The sequence below is a fragment of the Lepidochelys kempii genome, chromosome 13 (assembly GCF_965140265.1).
Source record: "Lepidochelys kempii isolate rLepKem1 chromosome 13, rLepKem1.hap2, whole genome shotgun sequence".
Lineage (NCBI taxonomy): Eukaryota > Metazoa > Chordata > Testudines > Cheloniidae > Lepidochelys > Lepidochelys kempii.
The window spans coordinates 6056982-6074924 of NC_133268.1; the positions used below are offsets into that span (position 1 = coordinate 6056982).

The 17943-nt window shown below is 43.9% G+C and overlaps 1 protein-coding gene across 3 annotated transcripts in view; it reads left to right on the forward strand.

Moving 5' to 3' along the window:
- The window catches only part of CHRNA4 (cholinergic receptor nicotinic alpha 4 subunit), a 32521-nt gene extending 25935 nt beyond the window's left edge, over positions 1-6586 (forward strand). For all 3 annotated transcript variants that reach the window (XM_073309051.1, XM_073309052.1, XM_073309053.1), the window contains one exon: positions 6001-6586. In XM_073309051.1, coding sequence (XP_073165152.1) covers positions 6001-6126 — 126 coding nt within the window. In that variant the 3' untranslated portion in view covers positions 6127-6586. The remainder of the gene's footprint in view (positions 1-6000) is intronic.
- Positions 6587-17943: the final 11357 nt, after the last annotated feature.

Genomic DNA, 17943 nt, shown 5'->3' on the forward strand with positions numbered 1-17943 from the left:
ATGGTCCAGTCCATTTAAATATTCAGAACCTTTCCCCCAATCCAAATAAATGTATACTATTGCTTTAAAGAAATATAAAGGCTAAGGAGGTGACTTTTCAGTTGGAAATGAGTGACTAATTTGTAACCAAAACTGTAGTCATCACATTTTGCACCTTCCTTTGTTCATAAAGGCCATGATCCAGCAAGGTAGTTAAACTCATCATGACTAACTCTACGCATGAATATTCCCACTGAAGTCAATAGGAACACTCACATGCTTATAATCCATTACCTAGCTGAATCAGGGCTACATTGTCTGCAGAAACCCTTCTTTTTCTCAAAAAGTATTAATCATGTAGAATTACTTGCCCATTAAAGTCTCCAGTAGTTCTTGATCTACAGATTTTCCACAGCTCTTCATTGTAAGGATTCAATACACTACGTTTGAGCTGTTCTGAGTGACTTGTAAGTCCCATGGTATTGTTCGTGTTCCCGCATCCTAACTGGGTGATCCTGACTCTTAGAATCAGAATTCCTGCACAAATACTCACACTTCTGAATTGGGTATTTGCTTCCTGCATATGTTCTGCAATATTTGCTTAAAAGTCACTATTTTGGCAACATTGCCAGGAATCTCATTTCTAGCTTAATGGTGGAAAGCAAATTCAAGGGAGGTGTGATATGAAGTGATTTAAAAATAAAATTTGAATGATTATTTGATGCGGGAGAGGGTTGCAGAATTTCCCCCAGCTTTATTTCTAACAGCATAGAGCAGACACTCTTGGGGCTGCTCTAACTTATACCACAGGCAATGGCCCATCTGCCAGATAGGGATCCCTGGTGCACATCAGCATTCCAGCCATCCTGCCTCCCCACGCCAATCCCATATGCCAGGGGCTGAATGGCTCTGGCATAGGAAGTGGCTAGATAGGTTCACCTGCGAACTCACTGTTACCTGGAGGGAGTCTTAGTAGGGGAGATCTGGCTACTTTATAGCCCCATATCCTTTCCCTCAAACAATCTTGGGTGAGCCTCTTAAAGCTAGGTAAAATACATATCAGTGGTTGTGTGCCAGGTATTGACATCTGTATGCAAGTTGCTGGTGATGTCTCTATAGATTGCACTGCATGGAGATTGCAGTATGGAGGGCAGTCTGAAGGAGAATTTCAGTCAGAGGGAAAGACTATAGCACAGTTAAAACATCTTTCTTCCTAGTCTTTTTTTGTTTCCACTCATCCTTTCTCGTTTCTCTCTTCTGTGCTCTGTCTGTGGTCTTGAATGCCAAATGATCAACATTTGATGCAAATCCATCTTCGAGAAGAGCTGAGTATTCAGTGAAGATACAATCAAATTTAGAAGCAAATTTCAATTAGACTGCTTACAGCCCTCTCATGTTTCCTTTCCTGGACCAAATCAAGCACCTAACGCTTTACTAGCACAAATACATCAAGCTCATTTTTACCTTGGGTGCTGGAATATTTGCTAAAAGTAATTTTCCAGTTGTGCATTGGATGGTGAAGTTCAAAATCTGTGCTTTGTTGGTTACATACCTAAGACATCAAATTGTGAAACAGAAACAATCCCGCAGAACTTATCTAGCTCTCCCATGCAGTACAGATGTTGAATGTCAAACTATGAGAATCACAATCCAATTCAAAGTCCAGCACTGGCTCTCATCAAGTGATGAATAAATCAGAGAATCTCATTAGTTGCTCATGGACAACTGATGAACAGTGGGGAGGAAATGAAATTCATAGTCTAAATTGCCTGCTCTGAATTATCATCCTGATCCCAAACTCAGTGGGAATTTTGCCCTGGCTTCCAATAGTTGCAGGATCAAGACTTATTCACTCTATTTTGTATTTGAAAGTGATTCTGAGCATTAAACAGCCATCATACCGCCATTAAGAGATCAATTGTGCAAGGTGCTGAGCAGTTTGGCCCCAGGCCAACAAAGCATTTAAGCACGTTTAGCTTAAATCATATGACTACTGCCATTGATGTGAATGGGACAGCTCCCATACTTAAGAGGTTTTGCTGAATCAGAGCCAGACCGCTCAATACCTGGCAGGACTGAGCCCCAAATGGGCCTGTTTAATGGCAGGGATGAAGCCAGGGGACTAGGTATTGCTATGTTGACACCCATTGACGAGTAGAAGGGTATAATTAGTTACAACCATTCCTCTGATGAACAATTTGACCAAATTCAGTTGTGCTTGGCCCCTTTACTTCTGCATCCTTCTCCCTTACGTATCACTGGTATGTCACTTTAAACCAGCACGTCCCTCAGCCCATGCCACTTCCCCCAGTCCCCATTGGCTGCGATAGGCCCAGCCTGCGGACGTGGCAGGTAAACAAACCATCCCAGCCCGCCAGCGGGTTTCCCTGATGGGCCACATGCCAGAGGTTGCCGATCCCTGTTTTAAACAGACCTACCACAGCAGTGGGTAGAGCATACCAGCCAATCACGTTCATTTGTGAGCACAGCGTCGGAGGTACTTGTCTGATGGTAGCAGATGACAGAATGAGGAGTAATGGTCTCAAGTTGCAGTGGGGGAGGTTTAGATTGGATATTAGGAAAAACTTTTTCACTATGAGGGTGGTGAAACACTGGAATGTGTTACCTAGGGAGGTGGTAGAATCTCCTTCCTTAGAGGTTTTTAAGGTCAGGCTTGACAAAGCCCTGGCTGGGATGATTTAACTGGGAATTGGTCCTGCTTCGAGCAGGGGGTTGGACTAGATGACCTTCTGGGGTCCCTTCCAACCCTGATATTCTATGATTCTATGATTCTACTGGGCACAAGCAGCAGTAGGAGAGTTCTATCGCTTTAGAGACCCCATCTCCTCTCAGTAATCATCTCTTCTTGCGGTTACACTCTGTAATCTGCCTCTAGTCAGGGCAGGAGCGTAGCCTTGGCCCACCCACTTATCATCCAGGCCCACGCTTACCTGAGAAGGGTTTAGTGCTGCTACAGTGCCCCGGAGTGTCACTCGGGCACCTGAAATCCAGGACAGAGCTCTGCGCCCACCCTTCAGACAGCTACACTCCAGCAGCTCTGCCTTGCCATTTTCTGAGCCGCCCATGCCTGTGCCCAGCTCGGCAGGTGAAGCCCTGTGCCTGGGGGCACCAGGGCTAGCAACATGGTGTGGTCTCAGGGGAGAAGCTGAACTAACACAGTGTCATTGCCCGTCTACCCGAAAGTTGGAGCCCACCCACATTTCCACTCCTAGCTACGCCACTGAATCAGATTCTCATTAGTCTGGGCTGGGCTTAAAACCGGCCTATATAACGTATGGACTAGGTTCAGAGCGCTCTGCCTCATGAAATGTAAATATTTTGTTTTCTCCCCTTTGAGCTGATTTCAGTAGTGAGTATGAGCAAGGATTTTAATTGCCCAATGGAGTTTATTCACAGTCTGCTTGATATCAATGGAATGGGACTCCTGGGGAATTAAAATATATATAGTCATGGAAATATATGTTCGATTCCATGCACAGGTTTTTACTCCTTTGAAGGGATCTGAGATCTATGGAAGTGTAGGCAGTGCTGATACAAGTTATTTGTGTGTGTTTTGTTGCAGTGGATGGATCATCAGTAACATGCACTCAACTGTACACCTCTAGCACTTGGTTTTGAACCTGTATTTTGGCTAATTTTAAAGAGGGCCACTCAAAGTTGTTTGAGGCAGATGGTACATCACAAGGAAACAAAAGAGCTCCTCTCAAATGACTCAAGTTGGAGCATTACATGCCATGAGCACACTGCAGAGTTGTACCATCTGATGTCACAAAATATTGGAACTGAGCAAAGAGGATACAAAGTAATTTATGAGCATGTTTGTGAATAAATGTGATGAGGTCTATCTGGTGTTAACAATGGGATGAAATTAACCATTGTTTGAAAATATTACAGTGACCGTTTGTGAGACTGTTTATGAATCCCTGAAGTTTCATGAATCTTAGTACAAAGAACAATGTAAGAGACGTGTGTTATTTCTTATTCACTTCTCATCATTTGTTATTCTCCTATATAAAAAGCTGGTTGTCCATTCAGATAGCAGAAGCAATATTGGACGACTTGAGCAACAAAAGCAAGTAATAGGAATAGCAAATAATCAAAGATGTGAACAGTTTACGAGTGTGCCATAGGCTGAAATTTGTTTGCATAAGCCATTCAGTGAACATTTATTAATGGCAAACACACCTGAAGATTCATGATTAGTTTGCAAAGGATTTGTGAGCCAACAAAAGAGCTAAACGCAGGCAACTTATTTAAAATGAATAATTCTACCAGCTCTACAAACATTGCAGTGTATTACACACAGAATTTAAACTTTCATTCAGTCTCTGACATGTCATGATTTCTCTGCAAACTTCATGACTTATGTCAAGCTCAAACTCTGTTGTGAAACCATGACTAATGTAGAAAGAAAAGACCAGAGAGATGTTTTAAGAGAGTGATTCCATTGCATTCATGGGAGCTGTTTTGTTTGACTGTATGTCAGATCATAACATTGTGTTAGATGGTAACTAGAATGATGCCACTAAAACTGTAAAACCATGATCCTTGCTCAGCTGAAATGACTGATTCGTTGACACTTGAATAGCTTCCTTTACCTTCAACCTGTTTAAGAGGTTTTCCAGCAAATTTAGGAGTCCCTTAACATTGAGCAACCTCGTTTAAGGTCTCCTACCAATCACTTTTTGTTTCAATTGTACTAATTGCTCACAGCAACTTGCAAAAGCATTTATTTTAAAACAGTGTCATGTACATAGGATTGTTACTGATTAACCTTGGGTTAAAACCACAGCTATTTTCACCACAGTTTAGTTCCATGAAGTAGTAAAAACTGAAGTTAAAGCAAGATCTCCTGTCCCCTTCACAGGATCATGAGGATATCTGTTATGCCTCTTGCCTGGCATGAGGCCCTGACTAGCTGGATAAAGCACTGATAATCCAAGGGAGGAATTTTCCAAAGCACTCAGCTCTGCCTTAACTCGGTTCCCCTTTTTTAAATAATGCTTCAATATCATTTTAACTCTTCAAAGATTTAGGACAGTGGAGAGGGGTGACTGCTGGGACTTAGGACAATTGGGTTCTATTCCTATCTCTGCCAATGACTTGCTTCATTCCTTTCAGCAGATCACTTAACCTCAATAGGCCTCAGTTTCTGTATCCATGAAAGGGCATAGCTACACCTACCCACTTTTGCAAAGTGCTTTGAGATCTATGGATGAGAAGCAGTGCAGTGTTAATGTCTTATTCATGGTTGAGCCGGTCACCAGCACTGTCAGCTGCGATGTGTTGAGAATATCAAACACCAGGCAGAACCTTATAGGAAATGTTAATGGGCACATCCGTATAAATCAAGACTTTGGTCTGTTCAGACCTCTTTTTGGGGGGAAAAATCATGGCTGCAGTATAGTAGACAAGATTGTGGGTCTTTATTCCAAGAAATGTTCATCGAGGAACATTAAATCCCCCTCTGCTGTACAGAAATCGATTTGGCCTTGCCAGAGAGAAGATTTTGGGTAAATCCTTCCATAGCAATGTGAGAGTGGGGCAAACGGGAACAGGCATGATCATTTCTCTTACTTGCTGGCTCATTTTCACTTATGACTCAGCAAAGGCTTCCTGGAATGGGTTAGGGTGTGTTAACTCCTCAGTGAAGATGTTTAAGCACGGGGGAGAAAGAAACCTTTCCTCCCCAATTTGAACCTCTGCCTAATTTGAGCCTACAGTTGTGGCCCATGGAAAATGGGTTATTGCATATGCAAATAAGCCTAATGAGCTATTTGCATATGCTGTGTGTGTACAATTGTTGTAATTAAATGTGCAAATTAGGCGTATCAGAACTGTCTGAAAATCCATCCCTTTTTCATATTTAATAGAATTCATTCCTGCCATTGCACAAGGTGCTTGAATGTAAAACAGATGCTCTCTCTGGCTAGGTAAAAGAAAGACATTGTCCTTTCACCATAAGAGCCCTGGTAACATCCCTTGCCTCTGTGTTCTCAGGTGAAGGAAGACTGGAAGTATGTTGCAATGGTGATCGACAGAATCTTCCTTTGGATGTTCATCATAGTCTGCTTACTGGGCACCGTTGGTCTCTTTCTTCCCCCTTGGCTGGCAGGAATGATCTAAGAATAGCTGTGGAAAGAACAACGTGCATCCCATTCTATGGATTTTAGTCCACCTGGAAGGAGACAAGAGGAGAGAGCTGGAGACAGTCTCTATGAATAATTTACTATGTATCTGCACATGAATTGTTCAGAGCACGCTGGGGACTCCTTCCAAGTTTACATTATTTGGCAAGCCATCTTCATCTTCTATATCTATTTTAAGGGGGAAATTGTTATTAAAATTCATACATAGCATGGTGGCATTCATTGACACATACGCTACAATGTAAGAGTGCAGGCGTGGTCCTTAAAGCAGTACTACCCGAAGCATTATTTACAGACCGGCCCCTGGCAAATTAGGCCCATTAGTCTTGAGGGGTTTCAGTGTGTCCTGTGTAATAGGGTCACGCTGTCAGGATGGAACAGTTCAGGACTCTGTGTCCCTGTGAGAGCTGTTTAATAAATAAAGTATCAAATTTGGATTCCTGGGCAAGAGACTGTCTGTGCGTCGCGGGGGGTCCAGCTGTAGTCACATATGGCCAGACCACAAAGGGTTTGAGCCTCTGGAAACAGTTACTCTGACCAAAGTCCCAGCAGCAGCAGCAGCCTTATCAAAGTGTACGGGCCAAGCATTGAAGTCTTTACTGATGCAAAACTGCAAGAGTAAGATTTTGGCTTGAGCAAGGACTGCATGATTTGGCTCAAAGTGTGTTTCGATCCATCCACATTAGCCTTGGTCTTGATTTCCTTTTCTTAATGGAAATCTGCTTGATCACAGACTTCGGCTGCTGCAGAAGGCCTATAAGCTGGACTCTGTCTCTGTGTCTATCAGCAAAGCGTGAGATGCTTGGCACTTATACAGTAAGGCTTTCAGTATTAAATGAGAGAAGGGACCTGTTGTTAAATACAGACACTTGCATAGGATATCTAGATCCCACATATGGAGGCTTGGATTGGAATCACCTTTGTAGAGGAATGGGAGAATTCTCAAAAGCCATTCTGGATGCCCCAATTGAGACATTGGATACCCATAAACATTAGTCACCTCTGACAAGTTTGGCCTATGTGCAGAAGTAAATGTCCATCTGGACAGAGTCAATATTATTGAAGGTCTGTGTTATACAGGAAGGTGACTGGTTCCTCTGTGTATTAAGGTTCTCTTTCTACATGCACTTCACTTTAACAACCTCCAAGACTTGAGAAAATCCAACATGATGGTGTCTTGGATGGTTCAGGGTGTCACCAGGATGCCTGCAAAGTTTCAAGTTGAAGGTAGTTTAAAAATATACCTTTATAGTGCATGCGGGCAATATCAGCAGTTTCAAGTCCTAGTGGGTTATCAGCACTTAAATACAACATTTATTTCAATAGCTGCAATAGAGCATGCATTTGATTGCTTCTGGCACAGACATTAACATTTGATAAGGTTCAAAAGCCACCATTGTTGAATGTCAATTTCAGCAACAGCATCTTCTGAAGATGGATCGATTTACAGTAGTATCAGGCACCGAGACTGGTCAGTGCTATGATCAAACTGTCAGAAGGCCCAGGTCAACCTTCAAAGGCAACATTATTGAGGAGTCATGTTGACTTTCATTGGTGTAAACAGCCAATGGCCTTATTTTTCAGCCAATGGCCTGATCGTTTCTATATTTTGAATGGGTAGGAGGATCAGTGAAGGCTGGATGGATCAGTGATTTGACAGCGAAGCCAGTTAATAAGGTGGATGAGTTGCCACAGTGGTTACCTTTTCACCACTGAAGACCTGGCTCCAACTCTTGCTCATGTCACATTTGAAATGAATGTTGTGGTCTAACACTAGTCCCCGTGATCTAATCACCACTGTGGGGAGCTCCACTTCAGCAGTGGCGAGATGGGGGATGTTATCATTCAGGATGGGTATCCATTGGCAGAGATTGGTGCCGCAGAGTACCTGCCTGAACCTCACCAGGTCCAAGCCAGATCTATAACCCCCTTGCTTTCAATGTACCCCAACACTTTCTGTATGAAAGAGGGAGAGGGAAGGATGAAGTGGAGGTTGCATAGAGAGACTACACTCCAATGGTGACTTCTCCAGAGGGTTCCCAATGTTCCCTAGGACTTTTAGCCAATATTCCTTCATAAAAAAACAAATGATGAAGCTTCCTAAAAGGCCTGAAATAAAATATTTCCACATTCTCTTTGCTTTCTTTCTATCCCTTAGTAAAGTCTGTGAATGGCCAGAGAGAGATGGAACTGGAAAGGTGCAAACATATTCACATCTCAGATAAAAATGGTCACCTCTATGTTTTCCAATTCATTGCTAGGAAGTTTTTAGAATATTCACTACTACAGGGGACGAGGAGCACATTTTGCTGAGAGAAGGTTCACTCTCCTTTCCCTTGGGTTTCTCACTCTATATAAGGTGGTGGGAAAAAAGTGCCCCATGGGTAAGCCTCATTGACAGTGTTAGAACCTAAGCCCTTAAAGTCTTTCAATTCAATAAAAGGATAGACTATTTTTTTGCAGTTTGTACCTCAGAGAAAACTGTACTCAAAGAAAGATGCAGAGGCTGAATGCAGAGACAGCCTTTCATGTTTTTTCCACAAGCAAATCACACTCAACTCAGATGCAAGTCATTCAGTGTGTTCTCAGATCTGTGAGCTGAAAAATTATTTAGAATCATTCAGTAGAAATGAACTGACCAAGAATCACACTTTGCTTCGGCAAGTCCCTAGTTAGTGCTACCAAGAGGTTGAAATTCACTAACGGGCAGAGCCACAATGCATGTCCGATACTTCATTTAGGGTATGTTTACACTGCATACTAAGCTTGGGCTCTGACTCAGGTGTGAGACCAAGCTCTGCTTCCATCCCACATAAATCAGTCTGACTTGGGTCAGCAAGAACTCAGGACCTGGGTCCTAGGATGCTGCGAGGGGTGTGGTTCAGAGCCAGAGTGCTGCAGTTACTCAGGTCCAAGTCCTGGCATTTTGCCGTGTGGATGCAGGTCAAGCCACAGACTTGAGTCAGAAAGTCTGCACAGTGCAGCGTGGAGAGGAGACCAAGGTCCGGCAATTGTAAACCCAGGTTTACAATGCAATGTGGACACTCAAGCACAGGCTTGGAAACACCAAGTCCACAAACCCAGATCCCACTGACTCAATGGGGTTTGAGTGGGACTTAAGTGGTGCACAGGACTCATGTTGGCCATCTCCAATGGGATGAATTTCACCCGGAAGTGGAATATATTGAAACTTAGACAAGGATTTCCAGATCTACAACTACAGATTTCAGCTTCATACGAACCTGCACCACACTTAACTAATACAATTACAAAATAGTAATTCAATGAGACCAAAGAGTTATCGTTTGGAATGTGTTTTCCCTCCTGGTTGCTGCTTAAATTAAAAGGTAGGGCAGCCTATGAAATGGTGGTTGCAGTGGTGACATTCAGCGAGAGATGAAGGGTAGGGTGTCCCCTCGCCGTACAAAAGTGCATAGGGAGTCATTTTGCCTCCCTGGCCCCGCTACAGATGTTCTGTTTGGAATTAGCAGCCCTGCTTCACTGTCACAGTGGGATGGACTGACGTGGGAAAATCCTGGTCGCCTCACATTGACACTAATCTGACCTTTATGCAACAGAAGCCTCAGTGTAAGTATTTGAAATAGAAACATTTTGGGCCAAACTTTCAGCTCTGCATTTAAATGCGCCTCCAGTTTTGCTCCTACAACTCTGAGAGTGCAAACCATATTGCAGGTGCAAATTGGAGTCACTTGGCTGTACACATCTCTGTTTGCAGCCACAAATCAGGGACCAAGTGACCTTAAGGACTTTATCTTAAAGTCACCTTTGCCTCTCTCTGGGCTGCACAATTTGTGCTGAGCATCCTACGGGTTGCAGCGCAGAATCTGACCCCTGATGCTTAATTTTATTTTCATAGCACTTTGCATATGTAAAACACCATAATATATGCTTAAAATTGTGCTGTTTATTATTTATGGAGCCTGATGTCCTTACTCCCCAATCTCCCCTCGCTCTGAAGTCACTGGAATTTCAGAATGTAGCCCATTATTATTTATATTGGGAAGGAATTAAGATCGATTTAGGTTGATTATCAGGAAAGAGTGGAATAACCTGGAATAGTCTCCTAAAAGCAGTGGTGGAGACCAATGCTTCAAAGTAGACTGGAAAAATAAAAGGAAATGTATTTTCAGGATCATTCTTGCACTGGACAAAATGGCTGGCTTCCTCCCTATTTACGGAGACGTATTCAACCCCAGTATGAGTGAGTGTTGCTCCACAGACTTCAATGGAGTTGCACCGTCTTACACCAGGATTGGTTTTTAGCCCTGAGTCCTGACAATTTTGTGCATCAGCCAGCCAATCTACCTTTGCATGGTGGACCTTCTGCAATACATTAGCTGGTAAGATGTGACTAATTGCGAAGTAATTAATTTAGACCTGTAACTTGGACAACACTTCAGTAAGAAAATCACACATTAAAATGTCATCACACTATTCTTTTTGGGAACAAGGTAGGATGGACCTTAAAATTTACTGGAAAAAATTGTTATAACTACGTGATGGCTACTGCTGGGTCTTGAAATGCAATTTCTTGTCTTTGGGGCACAGTTATTAAAAATAAAATAGAGTAAGTGAGCCACTGATGTGGAGGCTCTTCACCACCATTTAAACTTTTTGACTACTTACCAGTCTTCTGTAACTTGCCAGACTTGCTAGCAGGGGCCAGATTCTTAGCTGTGGAGAAGACTGCCCAAAATTGAGCTGGTTAGGACTCCCTGATGTTGGCCGAAGCTCTGAGTCAGTCCCAACATAATTTATTTCAAACCTCCTGGCTTTTTGAGGGCTCAATCCAGCGCCTACTGTATTCACTTGGAATCTTTCATGCACGCCAAGAGGTGGTAGATTAGGCCGTAGGTAAAATGCAGGTGTACAAAACACTGAGTTGATTGATATGTGCCATTCTGCGAAGCACTGCGCTTTGGAGACGGAAGTTCTTAGAATGCTCTTCCAGCATTGCTGTTTGCAGCACCAAGGAACAGGCAGACATTGTGGAAGGGACCAATGGTCTCTTAGGTATTTTCATCATTTAGCTAGTCTCATAAGGAAACCTACTGCTACACAATCTGGCTTGGAAGAACGCCCACTGGTTTTCATACCAGAAATGCTGAGACAGGACTTTTAAGTTCTGCTCAGGCTTCTCAGGGAAATAATAAATATACCAGCCTTGAATAAGCCATGTAGGTGACTTTGTCCTCTGCACCAATGACAGGGCTGCTCCACTGTAACCACACACAAAACTTTTTATATTTGCTTTTTAGAATGGGTGCCAGGGGCTTGTGAATCTGAAGTAGTGGTCCAAGCAGAGGCCTGGGAACAAGGAGCCCTTCATTCCTAATGCGACCTTAACACTGATGCCTACTGTTGACTTGGGGAAGCTGTCAACTTAGGGACGTCAAACACTCTTTACTTTGGTATCACATCTGCTCTTTTGTAACTCACTGGGGTCCTGTGAGAATAAATTAGTTAAGTCAGTAGGGTCACTTGCACCTTCCTCTGAATCAGCTGGTGCCGGCTCCAGTTGGAGACAACATACTAGCTAGCAGGGCCACGGGGCTGTTCCAGTTTGGCAAGTCCCACATTCCTTTGTCAATGCTTGGAAGATGAAATAAGCTCTGTAAGTGCCAAGTGCTGTGACTCTGCCAGTTATGGGTTGGGTTCTTTATGCTCATAGCATCCCTACAGCAGCTCCTTGTATATTTGGCCTCACTTTAGTTAGCAGGACAGTTACTTTGAATAACAATTTTCTCCATAACTTGTGTCAGCCTGAGCCAATGCCAGTGAGGCAATGAAATTGTCCCCTGGCTGCACTACGCCGACTGCAGTTTATGGGGAATGCATAACGCAGGAATCCTTGGTGAGTTGCTGCTGGCCTCTCCTTGGAGTTTGTTGTCCCTTTGGATAAACCAGGAGTCAGATTTACCATCCTCTCCGTTTGTCAAGCAAGTGATGCTGCTCTTTGAGGGTGGAGGAGTGGCAGTGGGGGGTGGAGACGTGAATGTGTGTTAGCACAGGGGCTCACATACACTGCAATTTCAAGGGAAAACCCTTGGATCCCTCAATCTGGACCCAGAGTTAGGAGAGCACCCGGGGACAGACCATACACACTCCTTTCCTTGCTGTGAGGTGGGGTTCATCTGCACAGAGGTTTATGAATCAGCTACTACCTCTGAGCTTACTGAGCTGGTCCTTTAACTCAAGCAGTAGTGACTGATTCTTTTAGGTCCAAAAGGCCTTGTTATGTTCACAAAATACACACAGAGAAGTTAGACAGAAGTCACTGGATGGTTACAACATAACACTGCTTCATTTTTTAAAATCTAGAACCCTAGCACACAAAAAACAAAACAAAACCAGAGAGAGTCAAAGCAGGCTGCTCCATAAGGCAGTGTGGCACAATTCATGCCACCTTGCTGTAGGCTGGCTCTGTGCAGACTGACTGCTGAAGACTCAGGTCGCATGTTCCCTACAGAGACCCTTAGCTTGCAAGCAGGTGCAGGAAACCCCTTAAGCTTAAAGTGACAGTTTTCTAGTTCAATCCCCACAGATAAATCACCTAGAAGCACTGTTGTTACGATGTCAAAGTGTGAGCCTACACTGTTGTAAGACCTCGGACCATTAACTCAGAGGCAGTAATAAACTCAAAAATCTCTAGATGTAATCCAGCCACGAGACTCAAACTGTTTGCCTGGGTTACCCGTAGAAGCGGTTTATTTTCCCCATGTGGGGACTAGTGGCCATGTCCTTCTCAGGGATGTAGGCAGTTGCTGACAGGACAGCTAATTCAGAATGAAATCGGGTAAGAATGGAGGGTGGGGGTTAAGGACTGGCCTCATTCTCCTTCTGTACTCTTCTCACATTCCCATACAATGGTCCAATGCATCACCTTCCTTTGTTAGAATATCCAGCAATTGTAAATGTTGACAGTATTCTTCAGCCCTGCTGGTGCCCAGTAGATGCTTCTAATGTACCTGCCAACACAGCCAGGGCTTTGGGAGAAGTATTTCCAAGCTGCGATGCATGCGTCCTCTCACTGCATGGCAGAAAGCGTGGCATCAAATGGAGCTGCTTCAGTCAGGCACCTGAAAACAGCAGAGACCTTGCTGGTGAGAGGCTTCTGGTGAGGGTCCTTAGTGAATCTGGATGATGCATCAGGGGAGAGGCGGCCTTGAACACGGTCCAACTCCCGACTAATGCCAGAGCACTCAAACCCGCTTCAGCAGCTGGGCATTGCTGGGGTTTAGGAAGCTCTGGACACCGCCCTTTTCTGCAGAATCCCCCTCCTCAGCTGCATTAGAGTCACCTTGAGAGCGTCCTCTACTGGCCAGTTAAGCTGGTGTTACTGCTATTTTGCATCACCGGCATAGGGTAGAGGACATGGCCCGGTAATTAATTCCCCGCTCATGAGTGGGTGCATCACCACATCTCTACCCAGTGCCTTTATTCACCATTCTGGCCTAGATCACATGGAGCCAGGTGGTTACAGCATCGCATCACTCAGGCCAGGTTTCGCCCTCTGCCTTTACCAGAGAACTTCACTGCACACAGTTCCCGTAGCGTGCGAGCGAAGGAGACAATCTAAAAATACGGGAGGCTTCCGGGACCTGGCGAGATTACCTGAGTAAAATATCAGCCTGGCAGCCAGACAGCTTCCGGACTTGATCCAGCAGCCCCTACCTCGCAGCCAGCATCAGCACAGACAGTTTCTGTTTGCAGACTGCCACTATCAAGCCCATCGGCAAGCGTCACCACGGGCAAAGCTTCAGAAAACACACAGTAGGGGACCACAGGCAGGTGGCTGGATTCCATCAAGGAAAATGCTTATGGAATTCAATAGAGATTAAACCAGGAGGACCATACAGAATTTTCATATGGTTCCATAGTAATTACTCTAAAAACAAGTAGCATCTGAAGGAGAATGGGATCCTTTCTTTCAGTTTTTTTGGATCGTCCTAGAGAGGGGATATAATTCTCAATTATTTTTAGGCTGGTCATTAGCATTTTGTATTAGGGCTTTCCCCACAAAGGGTTAGATTTGCCAAGAAGCCATATTTTTTATCCCCTCCATCATCTGTTTTGCACAATTCACAGGCTACAGCTTCAGTAAAAGGCAAGTAATGCCTTAGCCATGCAGCTCCCTGATCGTTGCACACAAATTTTACTGAGCAAGTTGGGGCCAGACACTTTTTTTAGGGGCACTGTCAGTTGCATGTCCAAAACTGTATGGACAAAATCAGAGGTCATACTGAAGGTGGTTGAGAATTTAAATCCTTCGATCTCTTTCCTCTCTGAGTTCAATGAATCTTTAATCCTATGATATGTGGTGATTTTAAAGTCATATGTTTCACATCATAAACCTGTAATAGACTACTGCACCCACCCACTCTGCTTCCATAAACCCTGCAGGAAAACAGATGCAATATGTTGCTACCTCTGCTAATAATTTCCCCGTATCTAATTAGCCAGTCAGAGAGTTGCTTCAGGCAGACTCTGCATAGAAAACTACCCACGAGACCATTCACACAGGTGCACCTCCATTCAAGGCAATGTAGCATAATGCAAAGGTTTAAGAACAGCACTGGTTGTTGTAAGTACATCTGTGTACATTTCCCTCTCCCCAGAAATGTATATTCCTCTAGTTTTCCAGAGGGCAAGGGAAGGAAACGCCTGACAGTCAATCACAAGCCTAGCTTTGCCCGTGGAGTCCCAGACTTCAGGCTTATTCTAGGCAGCAGAGGTAGCATGGCCTGGGAGCAGTTTTATCAGCTGACATCATCATCCCTATGTGAGTATTTCCTCCAAGGAATATTAACTCACTCCAAAATTCACAGCCATTTCAAGGGGCTTTCACATTTCTCCTAGGAGTAGTGTGCTTCAGGCTTGCTGGTAGGAATGATGATGTATTTGTGTTGCAGAAGTAACTAGGGATTCCGATCAAGGCTCCATTCTACTCGGTGCTGAGGTGCCAGGCAACAAAGATGACGGCCCCTGCCCCAGACAGCATACAGACTAGGTGTCAGACAGGATGCAACAGGTGGACAAACCAGACAAATGGGGTTGGGCAGGTAACAGAAGGAGCGCAGCAGAAAAATAGAAGGCACGGCTTGTCACTTTTTCAACCGAAGCCAGGCTGGAGTGAGTCGTAGGGATCACATTGGAGGTAGCTTTAAAGGAGGGATTTAAAAAAGGATAAAGGTGGCACCTTTTGAATTTCAACGGGGAGGATCATGGGCCTTTGCTGGCATGCATGAGCTCCAATCCTGTCCGTTCAGCCTAGGAGGCCAGGGTACCATACCAGACCATGGACCCTCCCAAACGGAACAATAGTCCAGTTACAGACAAGAGGATCACTGCAAAGATTCAGGAACTAATGCCTCTGAGCTTTGGGGTCCCTTTGCTCACCAGGTGGGAATTCCCAAACTCTCAGCTCTCCTAGACTATCATTTGGTTAAGTGCACTTCGAAAGTGGCCGATAGTGTGACTTAGCCTAGTGCACACAGCTGAAATCCTGGTGTCTCATGGGGATCATGCCGCTATTACAGCGAATTGAATTGGGAGTGACTGGCAGGAACACAAAACTGCAATTAACCTCATTCACAGAAATGCCCTGCAGTGCAGAGTAAAACAAACATTTTGACTCACATCAATGCTTCAGCCAGTGCTACTAGGACATCTTAGTACCCTTTAGGAATCAGCACTTTAGGCTCAAGAAGGTGGCAAAAAAAAAAAAAAAGTGGAAAATGAAACAGCTAAAAACTTGTCACAAACATGTTCCTTATATTTTGGAAGAAATTCAGGTGCCTTTGAAGACACTCCAGAGGTTTTGTATACGCAGGTCACGGTCTCTCCCCATCTTGCTGGTTTCATAAGACTCTTCAGGTAGTGGTAACTCCATTTCTTTACACAGTGCATAAATTCCTAAGGATTGTGGTCACATCTTTGCTGGAACTAAGAATAACATGATTCTATCAAGCCCTGCAGAGTGCCTATGGGGAATGCATTTCACACAGATGCCTTTCTCCATCCCACCTCTAAGCTTTGTAATTGACATTATCTGCTTCAGGCAATTTATTGAAAATGTAGGCTACTTTGTATCAAAGTTTTTAGTGCAGGGAGAGGGGAAAATCCTGAGTCTGTACATCCTTCCCCAGAAATCCTGAAGATCAAAAAATCATTGACTCGTGCTGATACGTGTCCTGGTAAAACCAAAGACATAGCTAGTAAGATTTAATTCCAACCACTGGATTTCCTGTGTACCTCATCACACTGCATAGGTTGCTATGGTTTGCTCGCTTTATCCAGAGCAGTAACGAGAGACATTCAGAACTTTCCTAAAGAGTTTGACCATAATAAAATTGGGACATCAGCCAGAATATAACTATAGAATAATGAGTTATTCTAACCCCTCTGCCTAGTAATGGATGAGATGAAATATGAAGAGAGATTTTTAGCATATGAAAAACTTGGGAAATGAATCTAGCCAGCCTATTCATATTTTTAATAGCCCTGCTTGGAACTGATTCATGTTAGCTGGGCAAATTAATTTTCAAAAAAAAATATAGGAATCCAGGATGGTAACTTAGTGGTAGCAATACACACCACTTTGAGTCTCTCTCAAGGCAAAATGGCCAGTGTGGTAGGGTGTGGCTAAACCTACTGTACTCAAAAGAAACAGTGATATGTCACACACACTAACTCCTTTGTCTCCAAAAGAGGTCTCAATGTTTTGTGCTACAGCCTCGTAAGAGAGAGCAGGTCACCACCACTGTTAAGAAGTTTGTGATCAGTCAAACAGATATCTAGGGCTTCGCTTCTTGCTCACTTTTAAACTAGTGCAGCTGCATCGACCCCAGGGGACTGACTCCTAATTTACCAAAAAGGTAAGAATGAATCAGGTTCAGGAAATCTAGTCTGCTTGTGACCTCCTGAATTACTACTTTAATTTGTACACCATCTGGCAATTATTTGCCACATCATCTCCCCATGTCCCATCTTGCAAAATGTGTCTTGGATCATCTTTCCAGCCATTGGATGCTTAATAACAAACAGCAGCTGGCTATTGCAACAGAACAATACAGGGAGCCAGAATCAATCCTGATGCAACTGCAGCATTGTCAGTGGAGTAACCAGAGTCAAATGTGACCTAAGATGTATGCACTGAGATTCGATAGTTGTTCCTCATGAAAGTCGAGATTAAAGGATTTATTAGACCCCACCTAATCTATTCACTCGCTGTTGCAGGGATCAACCAGCCCCTACAATAGCATTTCATTGTCCAGTGTTCCAACCAGCATAGTTTTCATCAATTCCCTTTCCCATAATCTTTCTCTAAAGGGTCTGAGATAAAACACCTTGGAACTACATGCAGAGAGTGCTACATAGGCATACATGACTCTCGAAGGAAGTACATAGACAATGTGATATAATAATAAGGGACCGCTCTGAGCAGAGACCCAGTTAACAGACCCTCCTCTCTAATTACCTAGCTCCTTCTGAGTCTACCCCTATTTCAGTGCTGCTCTCTTATAGGAACTTTTCCCCGCCCCCAGCATGCCTTTCTGCTTCTGGCCCTTTAAATTGGGCAGAGCCAGACAGCACAGACCTTAAGGTAGCCATTTTATAACTAATGGTTGCTTGCCATATCTTCCTTCCAGCTGCTGAGTGCTCTGTGTTCTTTTCCTTTCATTCTCTCTGCCCCAGTTTAAATTTTCCTTTTTTTCTTTCCTAAACAGATGGTCAATCCTCACGCACACCAAGATTTTTTTGTTGTGACCTA